The sequence below is a fragment of the Myotis nattereri genome, assembly GCF_964212035.1.
Source record: "Myotis nattereri genome assembly, chromosome: 5".
Lineage (NCBI taxonomy): Eukaryota > Metazoa > Chordata > Mammalia > Chiroptera > Vespertilionidae > Myotis > Myotis nattereri.
Window position 1 is genome coordinate 5501282 of NC_138080.1, and position 22248 is coordinate 5523529.

General features: G+C 44.3%; 1 protein-coding gene across 3 annotated transcripts in view; it reads left to right on the top strand.

Moving 5' to 3' along the window:
* The first annotated feature begins 4046 nt into the window (after window positions 1–4046).
* The window catches only part of RNF130 (ring finger protein 130), a 142382-nt gene continuing 124180 nt past the window's right edge, over window positions 4047–22248 (top strand). The window contains exon 1 of one of the 3 annotated variants that reach the window (XM_081091928.1): window positions 4047–4308. In XM_081091928.1, coding sequence (XP_080948054.1) covers window positions 4062–4308 — 247 coding nt within the window. In that variant the 5' untranslated portion in view covers window positions 4047–4061. The remainder of the gene's footprint in view (window positions 4309–22248) is intronic. The other 2 variants (XM_081091929.1, XM_081091930.1) reach the window with 2 other exon arrangements.

Here is a 22248-nt window from a genome sequence, read left to right on the forward strand (position 1 = left end):
TTTGAGGTATCCACGGTTGCCCCGGGGAGCCCGGCTTGGCCTCTGATCCCTGGAGCCCCCAAGTGTTCCATGGTGTGCTTTACGCAGAGGTTCCCGTCTTCATGGCCCCCGGAAGGTCAGCATTGCTCCCAGAGGAGGCAGACTGACTCCTGAAGGAAGGAAACCCTTGCCAGGACTGGAGCTGGGAGGTGGCGGCTGGGCCCACCAGAGCTCTGCAGAGAAGGGGAGTTTCAGCTAGAGACCGGGAATTCTCAGGAGCTAGGAGTTGGGGGCAGAGGCAGGGGCAACTCGTGTGTGGTGGAGTCCGAGAAATGGCCCCACGGAGAGAAGGGCTGTGGGCAGCTCAGGCCCAGGCCAGCATGGGCCTGATTCAGACCTCCCCAGGTGTCCTTCACAAGATCTGCATAGCCAAGTGCCACCTGTGCTTTTAGTTACTTAAGATTTTAAATTGACTCATGTTTTTACACTCAAATAAATGTTTTAAAAGGTAGTTTTGCCCTAGCCGGTTTGGCTCAGTGGATAGAGCATCAGCCCGTGGACTGAAGAGTCCCTGGTTGGATTCCGGTCAAGGGCACATTCCCAGGTTGCTGGCTGGATTCCCAGTAGGGGGCGTGCAGGAGGCAGCCGATCCATGATTCTCTCTCATCATTGATGTTTCTATCTCTCTCTCCCTTTCTCTCTGAAATCAATAAATACATATATATTTTTAAAAGGTAGTTTTGTCCAAAGTATTGGCATGGATGTGGAGAAATTGAAACCATTGTGTTCTGTTGGTGAGGATGTAAAATGGTAATGTGGTTTCTCAAAAAATTAAGCATAGCCCTAACTGGTTTGGCTCAGTGGATAGAGCATCGGCCTGCAGACTGAAGGGTCCTGGGTTCGATTCCGGCCAAGGGCATGTACCTTGGTTGCGGGCACATCCCCAGTAGGGGGTGTGCAGGAGGCAGCTGATCGATGTTTCTCTCTCATCGATGTTTCTAACTCTCTATCCCTCTCCCTTCCTCTCTGTAAAAAACTCAATAAAATATATTTTAAAAAAATTAAACATAGAATTACCATATGCTCTAGTATTCCCACTTCTAGGTATTTATGCAAAAAATTTAAATCAGTATCTCAAAGAACTATTTGAACACCCATGTTGATAGCATTCACAATAGCCAAAAGGTGGAAGCAGCCAAGTGTTCACTGATAGATGGGTAAACAAAATGTGGTATATGCATACAACGGAATACACTCATCCTTAAAAAGAAGAAAAAATCTTACATACCACAACATGGATGAACCTGGAGGACATTATGCTAAGTGAAGTAAGCTAGTCACAGAGAGACAAATACTGTGTGATTCCAATTATATGAGGAGCCTGAAGTAGTGAAATTCACAGAAGCAAAAAACAGAATGGGGGGCCGAGGGAGGGGGTGGGAAGTTGTGGTTATAGAGTGTTTGTTTCACAAGATGAAAAGAGTTCTGGGCGGTCGGGATGATAGTGGTGATGGCTGCACAACGTGAATGTGTTTAATGACACTGAACTGTACACTTATAAAATGGTGAAGATGGTAAATTTTGTGTTGTGTGTCTTTTACCACAATTTTTATTTGTGTGGTTTTTTTCCTTTTTATTGAATCTATTGTGGTGATACTGGTTAACAAAATTATACAGGTTTCAGGTGCGCAATTCCACAGCAGTCACCACCATTTCTAAAAGGTATTTTTGTGTCACTACCATAAATGTAAAACCTCTTGACCTAAAGACAAGGTCTCCATAAAACAAAGGTACTTACCCCCGCAAATGCTGGGTGGTCTTCACATCCCGGGAGATGCTGGTGCCGGCTAAGGCTGTGGGTGGAGACCTCATCGCACTCTGCTTAACAGAAAGATGGTGAAGTGCCAGAGACGTGTTCGAAGTGTTTCTGAGCCCACTGTCTGCTCGACAAGCTCAGGAGGGCCCGAAGAGCGTGCTAGAGGGACTTGCCTTCTCCCCTCAGGTGGGCTTCCATAATCATTTCTCATTCTAGGGCGCATGATGCACCCCACACTTTGATAGACCCTTGTAAGGACAAGGGAGGAGGGGCACGAGGGGTCAGACAGGAGCGGCCAGAACATGCCAAGTGAAAGCAGCAGAGCAAGGAGACCCCCATCCGTGCAGGCCCTAAGGGCCCGAGGCTGTCCGGGCAGGCATGCCAGCTCTCAGGTGTTTGAGCATGGGCACCTAGGGCCCAAGGACTCCTTGCCCTGTGGGGAGGCCAGCTGCATGGGGCCAGAGCAGAGCCTCTTTACTGGTGAGTGCTGGGCTTAGGGAGGGGCCTGGCTAATACGGTTGAGGGACTGTACTTCCTGGAGGCAAGTAAACAAAATCCAGCCTCAAAGGGCGGGGCCATAGACTAGACCATTGGTGATGGTGGGGATGGAGCGTGAGAGGGTGGAAGGAAAAACACTGTGGAGAGACATTGTGAAGACTGTCGCTAAGGCACCGGTGGAGGCCTTATGATTCAGCCTGCGTTGCATCCATATCCTTTCCCGGAAACAGCAACTCCGTTTTCCTTGGGGAAAACTCCGGGATTCTCAGTCTGTTTGGTTGGCCAAGGCTGCTCCACCCCTCCTCACTGCAGGAGGCAGGGATACAGGCCTGGCCACCCCTGAGCAATAATGAGGACACTGCCAACATCCTAAAAACTGCTGAATTCAGCAGCACGGGAACCTCCTTCCCCTTCGTGTACCCTTCCGGAAGGGTGCAGAGTGTAACTGACAGGCACATGGGGTGGTGCAGATGGGGGAGTGTGTGGGGGTGTAGAGATGGTCACCACCATCGCCTCCTTGTCCAAGGCCTCGGGTGGTTGGTTTCAACTGGTCTGTAGAGGTCCTTCCTCACCACTCAGGTATCCTCGCAGGTCCAGGCTGCTGGGCTCCCGATGGTCTTTACTTATTTATGTAAATACTAGAGGCTCGATGCACGAAGATTCATGCAAGAATGGGCCTTCCTTCCTCTGGCTGCCGGCACCGCCTTGGCCGGCCGGAGCTGCCTTTCCACCTTCCCACGATGCCCAGAGGCCCGCAATGGCTGGGGCAGTGTGGCACCTGCATGTGCAAATTAACCCACCATCTTTGTGGAGTTAATTTGCATGCTCACTCCTGATTGGCTGGTGTGAGTAAGGTCAACTTGCATCTTTCTCTTTTATTAGTGTAGATATTTCAGAGAGGAAGGGAGAAGGAAAGAGAAACATCCATGATGAGAGAGCATCATCCATTGGCTGCCTCCTGCGGGCCCCCCACTGGGGACAGAGCCGTAACCTGGGCGTGTGCCCTACGGGGAATTGAACCGAGACCTCCTGGTCCACAGGTCGGCCTTGAGCACGGAGCCACGCGGCTGGCGACTCCTTCTACTTATTTACAGACCCCCCCCCCCATGATGTCACTGATGCGCCTTGGAGTTGAGATCTCAGACATTTTCATGATGAAGCTTTAGCCTTTTCTCCTCCGTCTGTGCGTCTCAGACTTTCCCACCGGCTCTGGGAGCGTTCCCAGGCTGCAGGCCCTGCTCCCACCAGCAGGACAGACAGACAGGGCTCTGTGCGGGCCAACGAGCGACGCGCCGCGGGCCGCGTGCGGGAGGGCGGGAGGGCGGGAGCGCGGGCTGGCACGCAGGCGCGGGGCGGGGCGGGGCGGCGCGGGGCGGGGCTGCCAGGCCCGCGCGCTGCCGCGGGGCCTGCGGGCGGGAGGCGGCGGGAGCGCTGTCCTGTGTTCCAGACGCTCCTTTGGGTGCGTCCCGCCCGCGTCCTTGACAGGTGCCCCCGCTCCGCGGCCCGGCCCCGGGGATGGCAGGGGCCCGCGCGCACGGCCCCGGAGCGGCCCCGCGGGGACGACCGCGCGCCACCTGACCCGCCGGCCTCGTCGAGGGCCGTGGGCGCGTCCCCGCGGGCGGGCGGCGGGCGTGGGGGAGGGGCGGGAGCCGGGCCGGCGCCGGGAGGCCGCCCTGCGCTCGGCCGCGCGCCGCCAGCGCCCGCCCCGCCTCTCGGCGCCGCCGGGACCAGGTCCGCGAGCGGCGGCGGCGGCGGCGGCGGAGGGACGATGAGCGGCGCGGCGCGGGCGGGCCCGGCCCGGCTGGCCGCGCTGGCGCTGCTGGCCTGCAGCCTGTGGCCGGCGCGGGCGGACAACGCGAGCCAGGAGTACTACACGGCGCTCATCAACGTGACGGTGCAGGAGCCGGGCCGCGGCGCCCCGCTCACCTTCCGCATCGACCGCGGGCGCTACGGGCTCGACTCGCCCAAGGCCGAGGTGCGCGGCCAGGTGCTGGCGCCGCTGCCCCTCCACGGCGGTGAGTGCGGGCGGGCGGGCCGGGCCGGGTGGGCGGGGGCCGGGCGCGGTCTCGGGCGCGCGCCGCCCGGCCTGGTGGCGCCGGTGCGGGAGGCTCCGGGCTGAGCGACGCGGGGCTTCGTTCCCCCGAAGCCTCGGGAGCCCCGCGGGGCGCGGGAGCTGGTTTACCGCAGGGCGCCCGGCTGCGGGGCGCGGGGCCGGCGCAGACAAAGGCGGCGGCGGGGGGCGGGGGGCTGGACCCGGGCCCCCCTGGACGCTGCAGTGCACCTCGGAGGAGGCCCGCGCCGCGCGTGAAATCGTGCGGGTTTTCTCTGGGGCAAGTGGAGGCGGCGGGGATGGGAGAGGAGAGGGACACCGTTCCTGTTGCTTTGGGCTCCTCTTCTGCCCCCGCAGTTTTACTTTTATTTGACGCCTGAAAACCTCGGGTGGAGAGAATCTGATCGCCAAGGTGTCGGGGGACGGGGAGGGCTGGCCGAAGGGGAAATAGGTAACATTTCCCCCGAATTGTCTTTGAAGCCATTTGGCGCATCCTCTCCTAAGCATACACACGGGCCCCGTTTAATTATTTGGTATAACACACGTGTCTGTAGAAATTGCTGGTCCTGCTCTAAGGGCACCCTCTCCCGCTCCGGGAGCGCGGTTCCCGGCTGCTGTTGGCCCAGCGGGAACTTTTGGGGAAATGCCTGCTGCCCTCTCCCCGCCGCTCTCGCCCTGAGAAGGCTGAGCGGGGTTAAGCTGCTCTTCACGTTAAGGTGACCTGAGCCGGGCGGCCTGTGTGAGGGACGGTGTGCGCCTTGTGCCCTGACACGCAGACAGCCCCTTGTGAGGTCTCCGTGCCAACCTGCCAGGCGCTTCCTTCTCTGAGGCTGTCTGGCTGCGGGAAAGAGCATCGCCTAGGATTTCATTGCAGTCTGTCCCCAGTTTAGACCGGCCTTTGCAACGTCCACTTTCCTACCAATAACCAGGTGCTTAGGGTGCATTTCTCATCTCCACTTGGTTAAAAAAAAAACAACACACACACACAAAAAAAAACGGTCCCAGGCTGCCCGCGGAAACAGCCTGGTCTTTGATTCATCCTGTCAATATTTGCGTGCCTCGTCTGTGCCAGTCACTGTGGTTGGGACACACACACACTGTTGCCACACTGTGGCAGTGACAATGGTCGCCTCTTCTCTGATGCGGAGGAAAGCCCTGCGGGTCACGTGGAAGGTAGGAAGAGGAAGCGAGGCCAGCGAGCTGTTCTGGAGCAAGGCTGGCCCCGGACAGTGTTTTGAAACCTGTGGTTTGTCTTTGGGGTTGGGTTCCCCTGGGCCCCGAGTCCGTGACCATCGCTCCACAGTGCTCACCGACTTGTTGCTTTGCCTGTCACCCCATCATTGAGAACGCTTGTTGAAGTGTTTGGATAGAAGGGCACTGAAGTGTGGGTGAAGGTTATTCCCCTGTCACGGGGTTGAACGTTGTGTCATGCTGTAGGCAAATCGTGTGACACTAGGAAAGCAATTTGGCCCCTTAACCTCAGTTTCATCTGCAAAATGAAATGATGAAATACTTACCTCCTCAGGTTGGTGAGAGGCTTAAATGGTCCCTGCGTTTTTAAGAGAGGGATCTTGTTAACCTACATGGACCTCTGAATTGGTGGGTTAGACACTGCATCAAAGTGAAAACGTTGGAGCAGTGTGTGAAGACGGAGTGTCTTTCTGTCCTTCCCCCCCTCCTTTCGCCAGGGGCTTATTTTGAAATTTTTGTTGTTGCTCGTCCACACTGAGGATATTTATTCCATTGATCTGTAGAGAGAGTGAAAGGGAGGAAGAGGGAAGAGAGAGAGAAACGTCTATGAGAGAGAGTGAGATACATTGATTGGTTGCCTCCCACATGCACCTCGACCCGGGCTAGGGATCCAGCCTGCAACCGAGGTGTGTGCCCTTGATCGGAATCGAACCCAGGACCCTTCAATCTGAGGGCCGATGCTCTAACCACCGAGCAAACTGGCTACGGTGCTAGGGGCTTATTTTATATTTGCACATGAGTTTACTCCAGGTTTTCTCCTGGTGCTGGTGGGATCCTACATGTAGTTTGTGCTAAGGGGTCTACACACACAAGTTCTCTCGGTCCAGCTAATACGAATTGAAACCCTTCTGCGTTGAAATCCTGCGTGCCAGGCAAGGTATTGGGGATGAGGAAGGGGCAAAAGCCATGAACAAAACAGAGAAATATCTCTTTCCTTCCTGAAGTTCCCATTCTAGTTGGGGTCTTTGTAAGTCAATTTACCTGTAACTTGTTTCTAAACCTATGGGTTTGCATGAAATCGAAGATACTTCGCTGCATTTACAGCAGGAACCTAGGAATGTATTTTAAAAACAAGAATGGTGGCGGAAATCTGTTACAATTTTTCATGTTTAAGAAAATGATATGTCCGTTTCAATTTTTGAAAATGGCTTAAAATTGGAATAATGTTGGGGTATTTCACATTATGATATTTGATTTAGTGAGTTTACACATTTTTATGTTTTTAGAAAAAATATTGCATTCTTTATGACCTTCATGCTTTTATAATTTTGAAGAAAATTCTTAACACCTTTATTGAGGACAAAGGGATGTTCAAACTACAAAAATGAAAAGTCTGAGACAGTCCTGGGCAAAACTAAAACAGCTGTGATCAATAGATGTGAAAATAATGAAAAGTCATTTTGAGCATAAATGTTTGGTAGAAATGAACATAAAGTCAAAATAACTACAGTTTTCCTAGAGCTAAAAAACATAATAATGACTCATTTTAAATCTCTGACTTGGTTTGTGAAATTAGAAACCTTCCTTGTTATTTTTCAGTGCTTACTATCAAGTAAATATGTGTGAATTACTAAACAAGATTTATTTGTCCTATACTTTTGAAGAGCAGATTGGCAATTTTTCCTTAGATGCTGTGGTATTTAAAAAGTACATTTTGGAAAGTGTTAAAATTTATAAAATACATCATAAACACAAGTGTACCTTCAAAATATGTTTTTTGTTTTTAAATAGAATGCATTTGTAAATGGAGATTCCTTTGTTTGGTATTAACAAGTTGCATATTTTAACTGGTAGAGTTTATTTTTAGAAATGGACATTTGAAGGAGCATGTCTTGTGTTTAGTTTCTTTGCAAAGGGCGAGCTTAGAACCAGAAACAATGGAAAGTAGCTAGTGTGGTATCTACTGTGGAGCAGACATTGTAAATGTGCTTTATGTGTGCACACACTAACTTTTTGTTTGGGCCTAGAGTGGGGTCGTGAGAGGAGAGGGTGCTGTGTTGATGATGTCATTGTGTATGCAGATGTGCTGATGGGAAAAGTTTGGTATCAGCCACTTTTTGCTTTGCATAGAAATTTTCAGGATTGGATCTTGCAGTTTGATTTCAGGCGGTTCTGAATGATGGTTGTTCTGTAGTTTAGTTGTAATTTTGATGAGGTTGTGGGAGGAGGTGAGTACTGCTTTTACCTACCTGTCATCTGGGCCGGAAGTCCCTAAAAAAATCTTTTAAAACAGACCTGCTAGAATATAACTATTAAGGAGAGTAGTGTGTGTGATTTTCAAACCAATCACATATGTGTGTATATATGTGTACACACATACACATGCACATATTGTGCAGGAATGAAAACATAAATGCAAAAACTTTAAGAATTTGCTTTGTGAGATTACCTGTGTGCAGTTTAACAGATATTTGTCTTTTCTAGATTTGAATTTTGACAGTTGACAGCTATTTTGAAGCTATTATTTTCTCCTGTGCTTACCAACTCTCTCTTTAGCTGATGCGCAAAGAGGATTCAGTTGTGTTTTGCGCCATTTCTGCATCACCGGTGTGAATGCATGGTCCTCAGAGCTGGTTCTTTTAAGGGTAGCAATCTTGACTTATAAAAAGGAAACTTTAGTTTTCAGGACGGTCAACATTTGTGTGTTTCATCTTCCTTGAGATATTTTATTCATTAGTCATATTTCCCATAAATTTTAGTAAGTATAGCTTTCTTTAGTGTTGGAGGCAATTTTGAATAAAAGGGAGCCCTTCAAATGTCAAATGAAATAAATTAAAATACTTAATATGTACCTACTCTGTGCTTGTGTTAATGCAAGTCCTGTGCTGTGTGCAAAAGACATGGAATGCGATTCCTGCCTGAGAGAACTTCATCCCTTTGCCGAGAACATCAGCCTTGTCTGGAGGGCACAGTGAGGGCGTGCCATTGCAGAAGGTGGTGTGGCTGTCTCCAGCCTGCAGGGGCATTTTGTTCTGAAGCAGAGTTCTGCAAACTGCAGTCAGAGGCCAGCCACCTGTTGTTTTAAATAGTTTATTGTGAGGAGCGGCGTCAGAGGAATGGCATAGTGAGAGATACCCCCTGGCCTCTCCCCCAGAAACTTGAGCAAGTTGATCAACTAGAGCTCAACAAAGGATTCCCTGCTCTATATAGAGGTGCTCCTGAGAGACCCACCATTGACGCGTCTGAAGGTGGGCACAGGGGAGCAAACAGGGAGGCGAGGAGGGAGGACAGTTCAGATGGCCAGGTACACAGCCCTGCAGCCGAGGTGGCGGTAGCAGGCGCTTCCTTCGGCTTGGTGGGGCAGAGAGCCTCAGTGGGCGTTCCAGCAGGGCAAGCTGTGAAAACTACAGCTGCGTCAGCCAGGACACCTGGGCGAGGACACAGTGCAGGATTCTGACACATTCTTTGGTGTTCCAAAGAATGGAGCCGCAGAACCCTGCCACCGGTTGGACTCCGAAAGCTCGCTTCCTTTGCCTTTGGTGACAGGTCAAGGAGCACATTATCTGCAAACTGAGAAGTATTACAGCAGAATCACTGTTTCCCTCTGTGAGTGATCCTCAGGTGGAGCATGTGGGGGGAGGGGAACCAGTTGGAGGTCCGGGCCACCATTATAGTGAAGGCAAACAAACCCCAGCCCCAGGCAGCAAGCAGAATGGCTGTGCTGTTCTGTCTGAGGGCAGCTGCTGAAGTCAAAGGAGGGAGTTACAGAGGTAAAAATCGTATGATTCAGTGCCACCTACTGGAAAATAATAGACCTCTTCAGGGAAAGCTGCTAGAGAAAGACCAATAACACACAGGTGCCGAGACAGAGGAGACCCGTGAATACTATGAATAACCATGGTATTCATAAAAAAAAGGAAAAATCTCCAAAAGCAAACTGGGACACATGGAAATATATGACATAAATGACATAGAGAATTCAAAATTGCAGTTCTGAAAATACCAGGATGTGGGAAAATGCAGACAGGCAACTTAATGCATTCAGAAGGCAAATTAACAAAATGAGTACTTTACCAAACAGATTGAAACTTTAAAAAAGAACCAATCAGAAATCCTGGAAATGAAGCATTCGGTTAAGGACATTAAGGGTGAACTACTGAGCATAGGAAACGAAGCTGACCAGATAGAGGAAAGAATTAGCGATAGTAAAGATAGAAATCTATAATGATGCAGAGGGAAGAAGAGAGAGACCTGAGCATTAAAAAAATAATTAAAAAAAAAAAAAAGACCTCTACAAGAACTATCTGACTACATCAGAAAAAGCAATGTAAGACTAATAAGCATACTGGAAGAAGAAGGGGAGAAGGGAACGGAGAGCCTCTTCAAACAGTCGATAAAAACTTCCCAAACCTATGGAAAGAACTAGATCCTTAAATCCAAGAAGCAAACGGAACACCTAGTTACCTCAATTCAAAGAGGCCCTCTCCAGGGTACATTGTATTAAAAGTCAAAAATTAATGATAAGAAAAAATTCTCAAAGCAGACAGGAAAAGAAAGAAGTGGCCTGCAAAGGAAAACCCATCAGATTATCATTGGACTTCTCAGCAGAATCTACAGGCCAGAAGGAACTGGAACCAAATACTCAAAACAACTGAAAGAGAGAAATTACCAAACAAAAACAATATATCCAGCAAAGTTATCCTTTAGATATGAAGAAATAAAGACTTCCCCAGACATACAGCAGCTGAAGGAATTTATCATCAGAAAACCTCCATTGCAAGAAATACTCGGGGTTATTCTACCTGAAACAAAGAGCATAAGGTCACAACACTACATGTAAGATCACCAAAACTCTTAAAACATAAACGGATAATTTCTGACAACAAAAACATAAAAGGGGAGGGAGGTAAAGGTCTGAACTGGCAAAGGAACATGGAGATCAGATGCACTCAGAAGGAAAAAAACTGTAGATATGCAACTTTCTTTTTCATAAACGTAATGGTAACCACACACAAGAACACCAAAAGTAAGATACACCACTTAAAAAGAGAGGAATCAGAGGAAAGAAGTATGGAATACCACCAAACAAAAACAACGGACAGAAACACAAAGGAAAAGAACCAATGGAGGCACAGAGCTCTCAGAAAATAAAGGATTAAATGGCTACAGGAAATCCTCATACATCAATAAGTATCCCAAATGTAAATGGACTGAATTCATCAATAAAGAAGCACAGAGGAGCATATTGGATCAAAGAACAACACCCAACCATATGCTGCCTTCAAGAAACACATCTAAGCTGCAAAGACAAAGGTAGTTTCAAAATGAAAGGATGGGAAATTATTCTCCAAGCAAATAACATCCACAGAAAAGCAAGTATAGCCATACTTATATTTGACAAAATAGATTTCAAGGTAACAAAGACAACGAGACAAAGATGGACATTATATAGTGATAAAAGGGTCACTACTTCAAGAAAACAACACTTCTTAATCTATATGCACCCAATCAGGGAGCACCAAAATATATAAAGCAACTACTCACAGCATTAAAGGGAGAAACCAATCAAAGCAGTCATAGTTGGGGTCCTTAATATTCCATTGACAGCTCTATAGGTCACCCAAACAAAAAATCAATAAAAAAAAATCAGCCTTAAATGACACAATTGACCAAATGGACATAATTGACATTTACATCAGATTACACATTCTTCTCCAGTGCATGTGGAACATTCTCAAGGATAGACCATAGGTTGAGTCACAAAACTAGCCTCAGCAAATTCAAGAAGATTGAAATTATCCCGTGCATATTCTCTGACACGATACCTTGAAATTAGAAATCAACTGCAAAGAGGAAGTAAAGAAACCAGCAAATACCGGGAGATTAAACAACATACTGCTAAAAAATGACTGGGTCAAAGAAGAAATAAAAGGTGAGTTCAAAAGATATATATGCAACCCTGGCCAGTGTTGTTTAGTGGTTAGTGAGTATTCCCACTCACCAAAGGGTCCCAGGTTTGATTCCCAGTCATGGGCACATACCTGAGTTGCAGATTTGATCCCTGGCCATAGTCAGAGCACATGTGGGAGGAAACCAATATCTCTCTCTCTGCCTCCCATCTCTCCCTCCCTCCCTCCCTCCCTCTTACCCTCCCTCGCACTCTCTCTCTAAATCAGTGGAAAAAATATCCTTGGGTGAAGATTAACCAAAATATAAATTAAAAAAAATTTTTTAAAATACATAGAGACAAATGAGAATGACAGTACAACATATCAAAACTTCTGGGATGCAGTGAAAGCAGTAATAAGAGGGAGCTTTATATCATTACAGGCCTATCTCAAGAAACAGAAATCCCAGGTAAACAGTCTTAACATTACATCTTAAAGTACTAGAAAAAAGAAGAACAAAAGCAACCCAAACTCAGCAGAAGAAAGGAAATAATAAAAATTAGAGCAGAATGTAATGAAATAGAGGACAAAAAGACTATCCAAAAATCAATACAACAAAGAGCTGGTTCCTTTTTAAAAAATTTATTGAAAGTATTACATATGTCCCCCCCCCCTTTTTCCCATTCACCCCTTCCATGCTGTACTGCCCTGGTTCCTTTTTTAAAAATACGGTTTTTTATTGATTTTAGAGGAAAGGTAAGTGTGAGAGAGAAACATCAATCAGCATGTGCCCTAACCAGGGATGGAACTGGCAACTTCTCAGTGCATGGGACAACATTCAACCAACTGAGCAACACTGGCCAGGGCAAGAGCTGGTCTTTTGAAAAGATTAATAAAATTGGTAAATGCCTGGCTAGACTCAATAAGGAAAAAAAGAGAAAAGACCCATATAAACAAAATCAGACGTGAAAGAGACGTCACCACGGACATCACAGATATACAAATGATCATACTATGAAATACTTTGAAAGAATATATACCACCGAATTCAACAACCTAGAAGAAGTGACTAAGTTCCTAGAAATATGTAACTTGCCTAGACTGAATCATGAAGAATTGGAAAATCTAAATAGACTGATCAGGAGCGAGGAAATTGAAACAACCATCAAAATCCTCCCCAAAAATAGAAGGCCAGGACCAGATGAATTCACCAGTGAATTGTACCAAACATTCAAAGATTAAAAACCTGTCCTCAAACTCTTCCAAAAACATTGAGAAGAAGGCAAAACTTCCTAACACATTTTATAAGGCCCACATAACCCTGATACCAGAACATGGCAAGGGTAACACACACAAAAGAAAACTATTGACCAATATCTCTGATCAATACAGATGTAAAATTCCTAAACAAAATACTGGCAAATCCAATACAATAATATATCAAGAGAATTATATGTCACAATCAAGTGGGGTTCATTCCATGGGCATAAAGATGGTTCAACATACACAAATCAATCAATGTAATACACCACATTAACAAAAGAAAGGATAAAGATCAGTATCTTATCAATAGATGCAAGAAAAGCATTTGATAAGATACAATATCCATTTATGATTAAAACACTCAATAAAGTAGGAATAGAAGGAAAGTCCCTCAGCATAATAAAGACCATATATGACAAACCCTTAGCCAATATACTCACTGACGAAAAACTGAAAGCTTTTCCTCTAAAATCAGGAGCAAGACAAGGATGCCCACTCTCACCATTCTTACTTTTTTTAAATTCTTTATTATCAAAAGTATTACATATGTCCCTTTTCCCCCCGTTGTCTCACCACTCTTACTTAACATAGTTTTGGAAGTCCTAGCCAGAGCAATAAAGCAAGAGAAAGAAAGAAAAGGTATCCAAATCGCGAAGGAAGAAATAAAAGTTTCACTTTTTGCAGACAACATGATTCTGTACATAGAAAGTCCTAAAACTCCACCAAAAATAACAACTGTTAGAAACAACAAACAAATACAGTACAGTTGCAGGATACAAAATCAATGCACAAAAATCCACTGCCTTCCTATGTACTAACAACAAAGCTTCAGAAAAAGAAATGAAAAAACAAACACAATTCCTTTTGCAATTGCAGCCAAAAGAATAAAATGCCTAGAAATAAACTTAACAAAGGAGGTGAAAGACCTATATAGTACTGAAAACTAAAAGCATTAAGAGAGATTGGCCCTAACCGGTTTGGCTCAGTGGATAGAGCATCGGCCTGCGGACTCAACGGTCCCAGGTTCAATTCCGGGCAAGGGCATGTACCTTGGTTGCGGGCACATACTCAGTGGGGAGTGTGCGAGTGTGCAGGAGGCAGCTGATCGATGTTTCTCTCTCATCGATGTTTCTAACTCTCTATCCCTCTCCCTTCTTCTCTGTAAAAAATCAATAAAATATATTTTTTTTAAAAAAGAGATTGAAGGAGACACAACAAAATGGAAAAATATCCCATATTCATGGATTAGAAGAATCATAATTAAAATGGCTATATTACCCAAAGCAATATATAGATTTAATGTAATTCTCTTCAAAACCTCAATGTCTTTTTTTAAAAGAAATAGAACAAAAAAATCATCAGATTTGTATGGAACCACAAAAGACTGAATAGCCAAAATAATCCTGAGGGGAAAAAGAATGAAGCCGAAGGTATCACACTACCTGACTTCAAATTATACTACAGAGTTACGGTAAAACAGCATGGTATTGGTAGAAAAACAGACAACACATATCAATGGAACAGAATTGAGAACCCAGCTATAAAACCACATGTATGTGGGCAGATAATTTTCAACAAAGGAGCCAGAAACACACAATGGAGTAAAGAAAGCCTCTTCAACAAAGGAAGCCACATGCAAAAGAGTAAAACTAGATTGCAGTTGTCCCCATGTACAAAAATCAATTCAAAATGGGTCAAACACCTAAATAGAAGGTCTGAAAAAATAAATTACATAGAAGAAAACAGGTACTAAACTTATGGACCTTGGTTGTAAACATTTTAGGAACCTGACCCCAAAGGCAAGGGAAGTAAAGGCAAAAATAAATGAATGAGACTATGTCAAACTAAAAATCTGCACAGCAAAAGAAACCAACAACAAAGAGGCAACTGACTGAATGGGAGATGATATTTGCAAACAATAGCTCTGACAAAGGTTTAAAATCCAAAATATATAAAAACTCATAAAACTCAACATCAAACAAATAACCCACTTAAAAAATGGCAGAGAACCTGAACAGACATCTCCCAATTAGACATACAAATGGCCTTACAAATTAGGAAATACAAATCAAAACTACAGTGAGATATCGCCTCACACCTGTTAGGATGGCTATTATCAACAAGTAATGATAAGTGTTGGAAAGTTGCGGAGAGAAAGGAACCCTCATTCAAGGCTGGTGGGAATATAGACCGGTACAGTCACTATGGAGAACAGTCTGGCGATTCCCCAAGAAATTAAGAATATGACCCAGCAGTCCGTCTTCTAGGTATCTACCTGAGAAACTCAACAGCATGTATTCTCAAATGATTTCTTTAAGAAAACATTTAACAATCCCTGTTCTAAAGATTCATTTATACCTTACTTTTTCCCACTAAAAAGTATGTTATGGGTTTTTGGGTAGGAATTTGATTACTACCTAAACTAAATTTTCCCAAACTGTGAGGTCCTCCTGGAAGTTAGGGACAGTCTCTTCTTTGTTTCAAATAAACACCTAGGACTGAGCCTTACTCTAGCAAGCCACTGGAATGTATGATTTGAATTTTTTTTTTGTATGATTTGAATTTAATTCTGTGGTGCTTGGTCTGTACTGGAACTGATGGCAGGCATTGTAGGAAGGTGGAGGAGGGGAGAATTGATGGACAGAGACTATTGTAGGGGCTCTGTTATTCTGTTAGAATGTAAGTGGCATGGAGACCAGAGAAATAACGTATTTGGACTTGTAGTCTAGAAATGTTTCATTGAAAAGGTGGAATTTGAAGTCAAACTTGATGAGTTCTGCTTCCAGCCATGGAGTAGCAAGCATCAGGTTTACCTTACTACCTTAAGTGACTGGAAAACTTGACAAAATTATGAAACAGCAATTTTAGAAATAGGTCAACAAACTGCACAGGACAGTGAAAGGAAATAAGAGCCCTGTAACTGCCCTCGCCTACCACCTGGAGGCTTTCAAGCTGCAGTGCAGTGGGGGTGGGAGGTCCCAAAAGAACCTGGTGGGCTTCCTGACCTGATGAGAAAAGAGTGCAGGTCCAGCTCTGGAGAACTACAGTGGGTTCCTCACTGATCTGCACGTTTTACGAAGGACTGTCAAAAACTCGCAGGTGGCGTTCACACAAAACTGGGAGTCGCTCACATTCCCACTAGCCAGAGAAGAAAGACCTCCTAGTGCCTGGGGCATGGAGTGAGGCCAGATTAGCCCTAGAGAAAAGCCTGTCGGGACCCACCATAGAAGCAAATCTTAAAAGGATCAGACTGAGTTGGAGTAATTTAACTGGTTCAGAACAAAGCCCAACAATAATATTGAAAGAAATCCAATAAAGTCTGGCTCCCAAAAACATAAAATTCAAGTCGGACGTCCAATCAAAAATTAAGAAACAGGGAAATATGACCCATAACTAGACAGAAACACTCAGTGGAAACAGGCCTGGAAATGGAACAAATGATGAAATTGCAGATAAGGCTGTTAAAAGTATTATAAATATATTCAGTTTACTCAAAGAGGTAAAAACCAACAACACATGATCATGGTGAGAGAAATGGATGTAAAAAAGACCCACATCAGACTTCGAGCAGTGAACTCCAAGTTGGAAAAGTGTGGGATTTATATTGACAGAGTGGAGGGGACAGAGTGCACTTGGGAGGTGATATTTCCTGTTTGTTGCTCCCGGTTTATCCCAGGCAGTGACGTGTTAAGCTCGTGTTGGGTGCATACTGCGTGCCAAGAATGCTGCCAAACATGGTACCCAGTTATCATTTAATCCTTTTCACACGCTGGTGACGGGTGATGGGGTGAATGCAGCAGATGAACTTCATGGCATGCCGGGGATGAAATTGTCCTTTCATCCAGGTGTGCAGTAAGATTCCCACTCCTTTTCCTTTGCCCACTACAAATTAATTCTGCTCCCTGTTTTTTTTCCCCTTTGAAGAAGCTTCATGTTTTCCCAACATCTGATTCTTCCCCAACGCCGGTGACACGCTGGGAATGTAGGGTTTTGCAGAAACTAAGCCCTGTCTCAGGGGACCTGCTTAGTTAGGCACTGACGATGCGAAACCAGTGAGTGAACTGGTGGTCTTTCATGAACAGATCTAAGTCCATGGATCCTAAGACAGTTTATTTTAGCAGCTGCTACAGGGCCTGGCTCACAGCGTTTCCCTTGTCTCTGGCAACTCTCTCCCTCCCCGACCATTGTGGTACGCCCACCCTCAGCATTATTTGAACCCCGCACAGTATGACCCCGTTCCTTGGGCCCCATCAGGCACCTGCTCCTGGCTTCTCACTTCTCTCCTTTGTGATAATCACCCCACTTTCCCTTGATCCTGTGTCACACTCACTTGGTAAAATCTCAATTCTGGATGAACCATGTACTATTAATCTTCCCCATGCTTGCTCTCTCCAAGCAGCTGACTGTTGCTGGAGAACATCTCAGAACCCAGCTGATGCAAGTTTAAGATCAGAAAATGGAAGCAAAAACAAATGGGCACTTAACATGGTGCAGTAATCCAATATTTTCTCATAAAGAAATAATGTAACTTTCTGAGACAACATGTTTTTTTTACGTCCATGTGCCTCCTATTACCTCTTCCTGGATCTTTATTTTTAGTCTAGTTCTCTCCTTGACCTCTAGACTCACACAGTCGATGCCTACTTGGTATCTTTAATTTAAATGTCTCGAGGACACCTCCAAATTGATAAGTCTCAAATGGAGTTGGGTTTTTGGGTTCTGGTTTTGCCTTCTAGTCTGCTACTACTGCTCCCCAGTCAAATGGCATTCTTGTTATTTAAACAAATTTAGGTGCCATCCTTGCTTCTTTCCTCATATTTCACATCTAGTCTGTGCTGCCGTTTACCTTCAGGCTGTATCTCTCTTAGTTCAAGTTGTCATTTCTTACTCTCTTTTGTTCTCTTAACTTCCATCAATCTTTTCTCCCTGCAGTAGTCAGAATAAGCTCGAAGCTTCACCAGTCATGTTACTCTTGTTTAAACCCCCTCAGTGGCTTCTCATCTTTGAGTGGAACGCTGAGCTCATGACTGGTACAGGCACTCACTGCTCGGTCCACTCCAGCCTCTTCCCTCAGGCTATTCACCTCGCCCTTGTTCACCATGTGGAAGCTGTTCTGATCAGCTTCTGCTCCTGGGTCTCTACGTTTTCTTTCTTTTTTTTTTTTTAACATATTTTATTGATTTTTTACAGAGAGGAAGGGAGAGAGATAGAGAGTTAGAAACATCGATGAGAGAGAAACATCGATCAGCTGCCTCCTGCACACTCCCCACTGGGGATGTGCCCGCAACCCAGGTACATGCCCTTGACCGGAATCGAACCTGGGACCCCTCAGTCCACAGACCGACGCTCTATCCACTGAGCCAAACCGGTTTCGGCTCTACGTTTTCTTTACAGGTGTGTGCCTTCTGGCTGCCATCTCACTCACCTTCACTCCCCACTGCCCCCACACAGTATCTGCTGTATTAATAGATCTTACTGTTCTCTGGTTCTGTTTAATGGCCAGTTAAAGGGGCAGATGGGCATGGGAGAGGAATTAAAATTTCAGAAGTTAGTGGTCACCAGTGATCAATCGTCAAGTTTAGGCCCCCAGCCTGGGCCTCAGCATTCATATCCTGTGATTGTCCAGCCCAAGCTAGAACAAACGAGTAACAGCTCGACCACATGTCTCCCTGGGAAGCAGAATGTTAGAAAGTCTTTATTTCATCTGAAAAAAGTAACTGGTTCAAATATTTATGGACAATAGTTAATTCCTTGTTTGACAAGTTCTTGTTTGTTTTGTCATGTGAGTTGTCTCCCACAGTGTTATTTTTTTTTTCTAATTGTCCTCCATAAGGACTTAATTTCATGTTTTTATTTTCATGTTCTTCTACCTCCTTCCTCAGCAGTTTAGCTCAACCTCTGGACACATACTTCTCCCCTGATAGTGTGAGCTACACGCTTCCTAGTGTGTGTGTGTGTGTGTGTGTGTGTGTGTGTGTGTGTGTGTGTTGAGAGTGAGTCATTTCTTTTAATTCACATATTAATTCAAGGGATAACAATATTACACACACAGATGAAACCTATGAAGCAAGGAATGATAAGAAACTGTGAATAGAAATTTGCATAAAATAGGGACCCTAGGAAGAAGAAATGTTTTTCCTTTTGAGTTCTTTATATATTTTACATATTAACCCCCTATCAGATTATGAATTGCAAATATTTTCTCCCATTCCTTAGGCTGCCTTTTCATTTGGTTGATTGTATCCTTTGCTGGGCAGAAGCTTTTTAGCTTGAACAGCTTTTTAGCTTTTTAGTCCCATGTATTTTTGCTTTTGTTGCCAAATCTAAAAAAATTATTGCCAAGACCAAAGGACTTTACTGCTTTGTATATTCTTCTAGGAGTTTCACATCTTAAATTCAAGTCTTTAATTCATTTTGTGTTGATTTTTATGGGTGGTGTAAGATAATGCTGTCCAGTTTTATTCTTTTGCATGTGTCTGTCCAGTTTTCCCAGCACTGTTTCTCAAAGAGACTCTCTTTTCCCCGTTACATATTCTTGCTTCCTTTGCCATAAATTAAGTGACTATATATGTGTGGGTTTGTTTTCTGGGTTCTGTATTCTGTTCCATTTATCTGTGTGTCTGTTTTTTTATGCCAGTATCATAATGTTTGATTACTATAACAGTGTGGTATACTTTGAAATTGGGAAGCTTGATGCCTATAGCTTTGTTCTTCATTTTTCAAGATAGCTTTGGCTATTCAGGGTCTTTTGTAGTTCCATACAAACTTTAGCACTATTTGTTCTCTTTCTGTGAAAAATGCCATTGGAATTTTTATAGGGATTGCATTGAATCTATAGATTGCTTTGGGTAGTATGGACATTTTAACAATATTAATTCTTCCAGTCCATGAGTAAACATATCTATTTATTTGTGTTGTCTTCAGTTTCTTTCATTGATGTCTTACAGTTTTTCGTGTACAGGTTTGTCACCTCCTTGGTGAAATTTATTTCAGGGTATTTTAGTCTTTTTGATGCAATTGTTAATGAGGCTTTTTTCTTCATTTCTCTTTCTGATGGTTTGTTATAGTGTATAAAAGTGCAACAGATTTTTATATATTAGTTTTATATCTTATGACTTTACTGAATTAATTTTTTGGTAGAGTCTTAGAGTTTTCTATATAAAATATCATGTCATCTATGAAGAGAGGCACTTTTACTTCTTCCTTTCAGATTTGGATGCCTTTTGTTTATTTGTCTTGCCTAATTGCTGTGGCTCGGATACCGTGTGTTGAATAAGAGTGGTGAGAGTGGGCATCCTTGTCTTTGGTATTATGTTCCCTCTATACTCACTTTGTTGAAAGTTTTTTTTTTAAATCATAAATGATGTTGAAGCTTGTCAAAAGTTTTTTCTGCATCTGTTGATATGATTGTATGAGTTTTAGCTTTCATTTTGTTAGTGGCTATATCATGTTGATTTGCAGATGTTGAACCATCCTTGCATCCCTGGAATAAATCTTCTTGATTGTGATATATGATCCTTTTAATGTATTGTTGAATCTATCATTCTTATTTTTGAAATTATGTTCCAGATGGCCCAGTCTTTGTCAAAACAGTCATCATATCAGAATCAATAGTATAAGAAGTACTAGTACTAGAAAAAAGAAGTGATAAATAAAACAAAATAGGAGTGTTCTAATGGTTTTTTTAATTAAACTTTTTTATTATTAATTTGAGGGGGGTAGAGAGAGAAACATAGATTTATTGTTCCACTCATTTACTAGTATGCATTTATTGGTTGATTTTTGTATGTGCCCTGACCAGAGATCGAACCTACAACTTTGACATTTCAGGATGATGCTCAAATTTAAAATGCCTTCCAATGTTGCAGACTTTCAGTTATAAAATGAGTAAGGTCTGGGGATTTTATGTATAGTATAGCGACTGTAGTTAATATACTATATTGAATATTTGGAATTTGCTAAAAAAGTAGATCTTAAGTGTTTTCACCACAAAAAAAAGTAACTATATGAGGTGATGGATATGTTAATTAGCTTGATGTGGTATAGTATATCACATTTCACATAGTATAGGTACATCAGATCATCAGATTGTAATATATATATACATATATATGTATATACTAGTTTGTTTGTTAATTACACCTTAATCTGGGGGGAAAGTAATGCCTTCAGACCTCCTCTGGGCCTTGGTGGTGTTCTGACTTCTTTCTGTGCATCAGCAGTGTTGAGTTATAGTCAGTGGCTCTGCTCTGTCCTGATGGGCTCTTGGTGCAGCCAGAAACACTGAACACTATTGACTGAGCTGAGTCTCTCAATGGCCACGTCCTTGTTTTTCAGCAAGGATTTCAATCTTGTGTATTTGTGTAGATGACCATGTTGTCACTCAGGAATTCCACATGGAAAGATCACATTTGAGGGGTGAAGATAATGAGTTTGAGATACTCACTATTCGTGCAGAAATACCCAGCAAGCATTTGAAATTTAAAGGCTAAAGCTCAAGAGAGAGATTGAGATATAGACGTTATCTATCTATAGGTGATAATTGATGCCATGGGAATGGATGAGATTGCCCACTGAGAAAAGAGGGCTTAAGGCAGAACCCTGGTGAACACTTTCAGCTTAAGAGACTACTAATGGAAAAATGAGGTAGAATATCCGAGAAGTGGGAGGAAAAGGTGATGGATAGAAGCAAGTAGGAAAGAGAGCCTCAGAAAGAGTTGTACTTGATATTTAATGCTTTTATGGAGTGAGAAATGATATGAGTTAAATAATTAACACTTATGTTGTACTATGATGCCATGTTTGTACAAGGATCTAGCTGTAATTTGTAGTTATTTTGTTTTGCATCAAATACAAGGTGAGGCAAACATTTATAGTTGTTCATATGGAAAATGCCATCTACACTAATAAAAGAGAAACATGGTAATTGTCGTACGACTGCTACCCTTCCCATAGGCTAATCAGGGCGATATGCAAATTAACTGTCAGCCAAGATGGCGGCCAGCAGCCAGGCAGCTTGAAACTAACATGAGGCTTGCTTGCTTCAGTGATGGAGGACTCCAACGTTCCCCACCTGCCGCTGCAGGCCTCTGAGCCTGCAGTTTCAAACATTGTAACAAATACAGACGCTAAACAAAACTCCAAAACCAGCTTTCAGCCGGCTGGGATCTCAGAGCTGGAGTTGATACAGAGTTTCGAGAACCGAAACAAACCAGATACCTGCTTTCAGGAGCGGAGGCCTAAAAGCTGGAGCCTCAGAGCTAAAGCTGGCCCAGAATAAAAAAGAAAACGAAAAAAAGGAGCAGTTGGGAGCTTCAGTCACAGCCTGAAAACAGCCCTCAGCCCCTCACCCAGACTGGCCAGGCACCCCAGTGGGGACCCCCACCCTGAAGGGTGTGTGACCAGCTGCAAACAGCCATCATCCCCTCACCCAGGCTGGCCAGGCACCCCAGTGGGGACCCCCACCCTGATCCAGGACACCCTTCAGGGCAAACCAGCCGGCCCCCACCCGTGCACCAGGCCTCTATCTTATATAGTTAAAAGGTAATATGCCTCCCAGCACC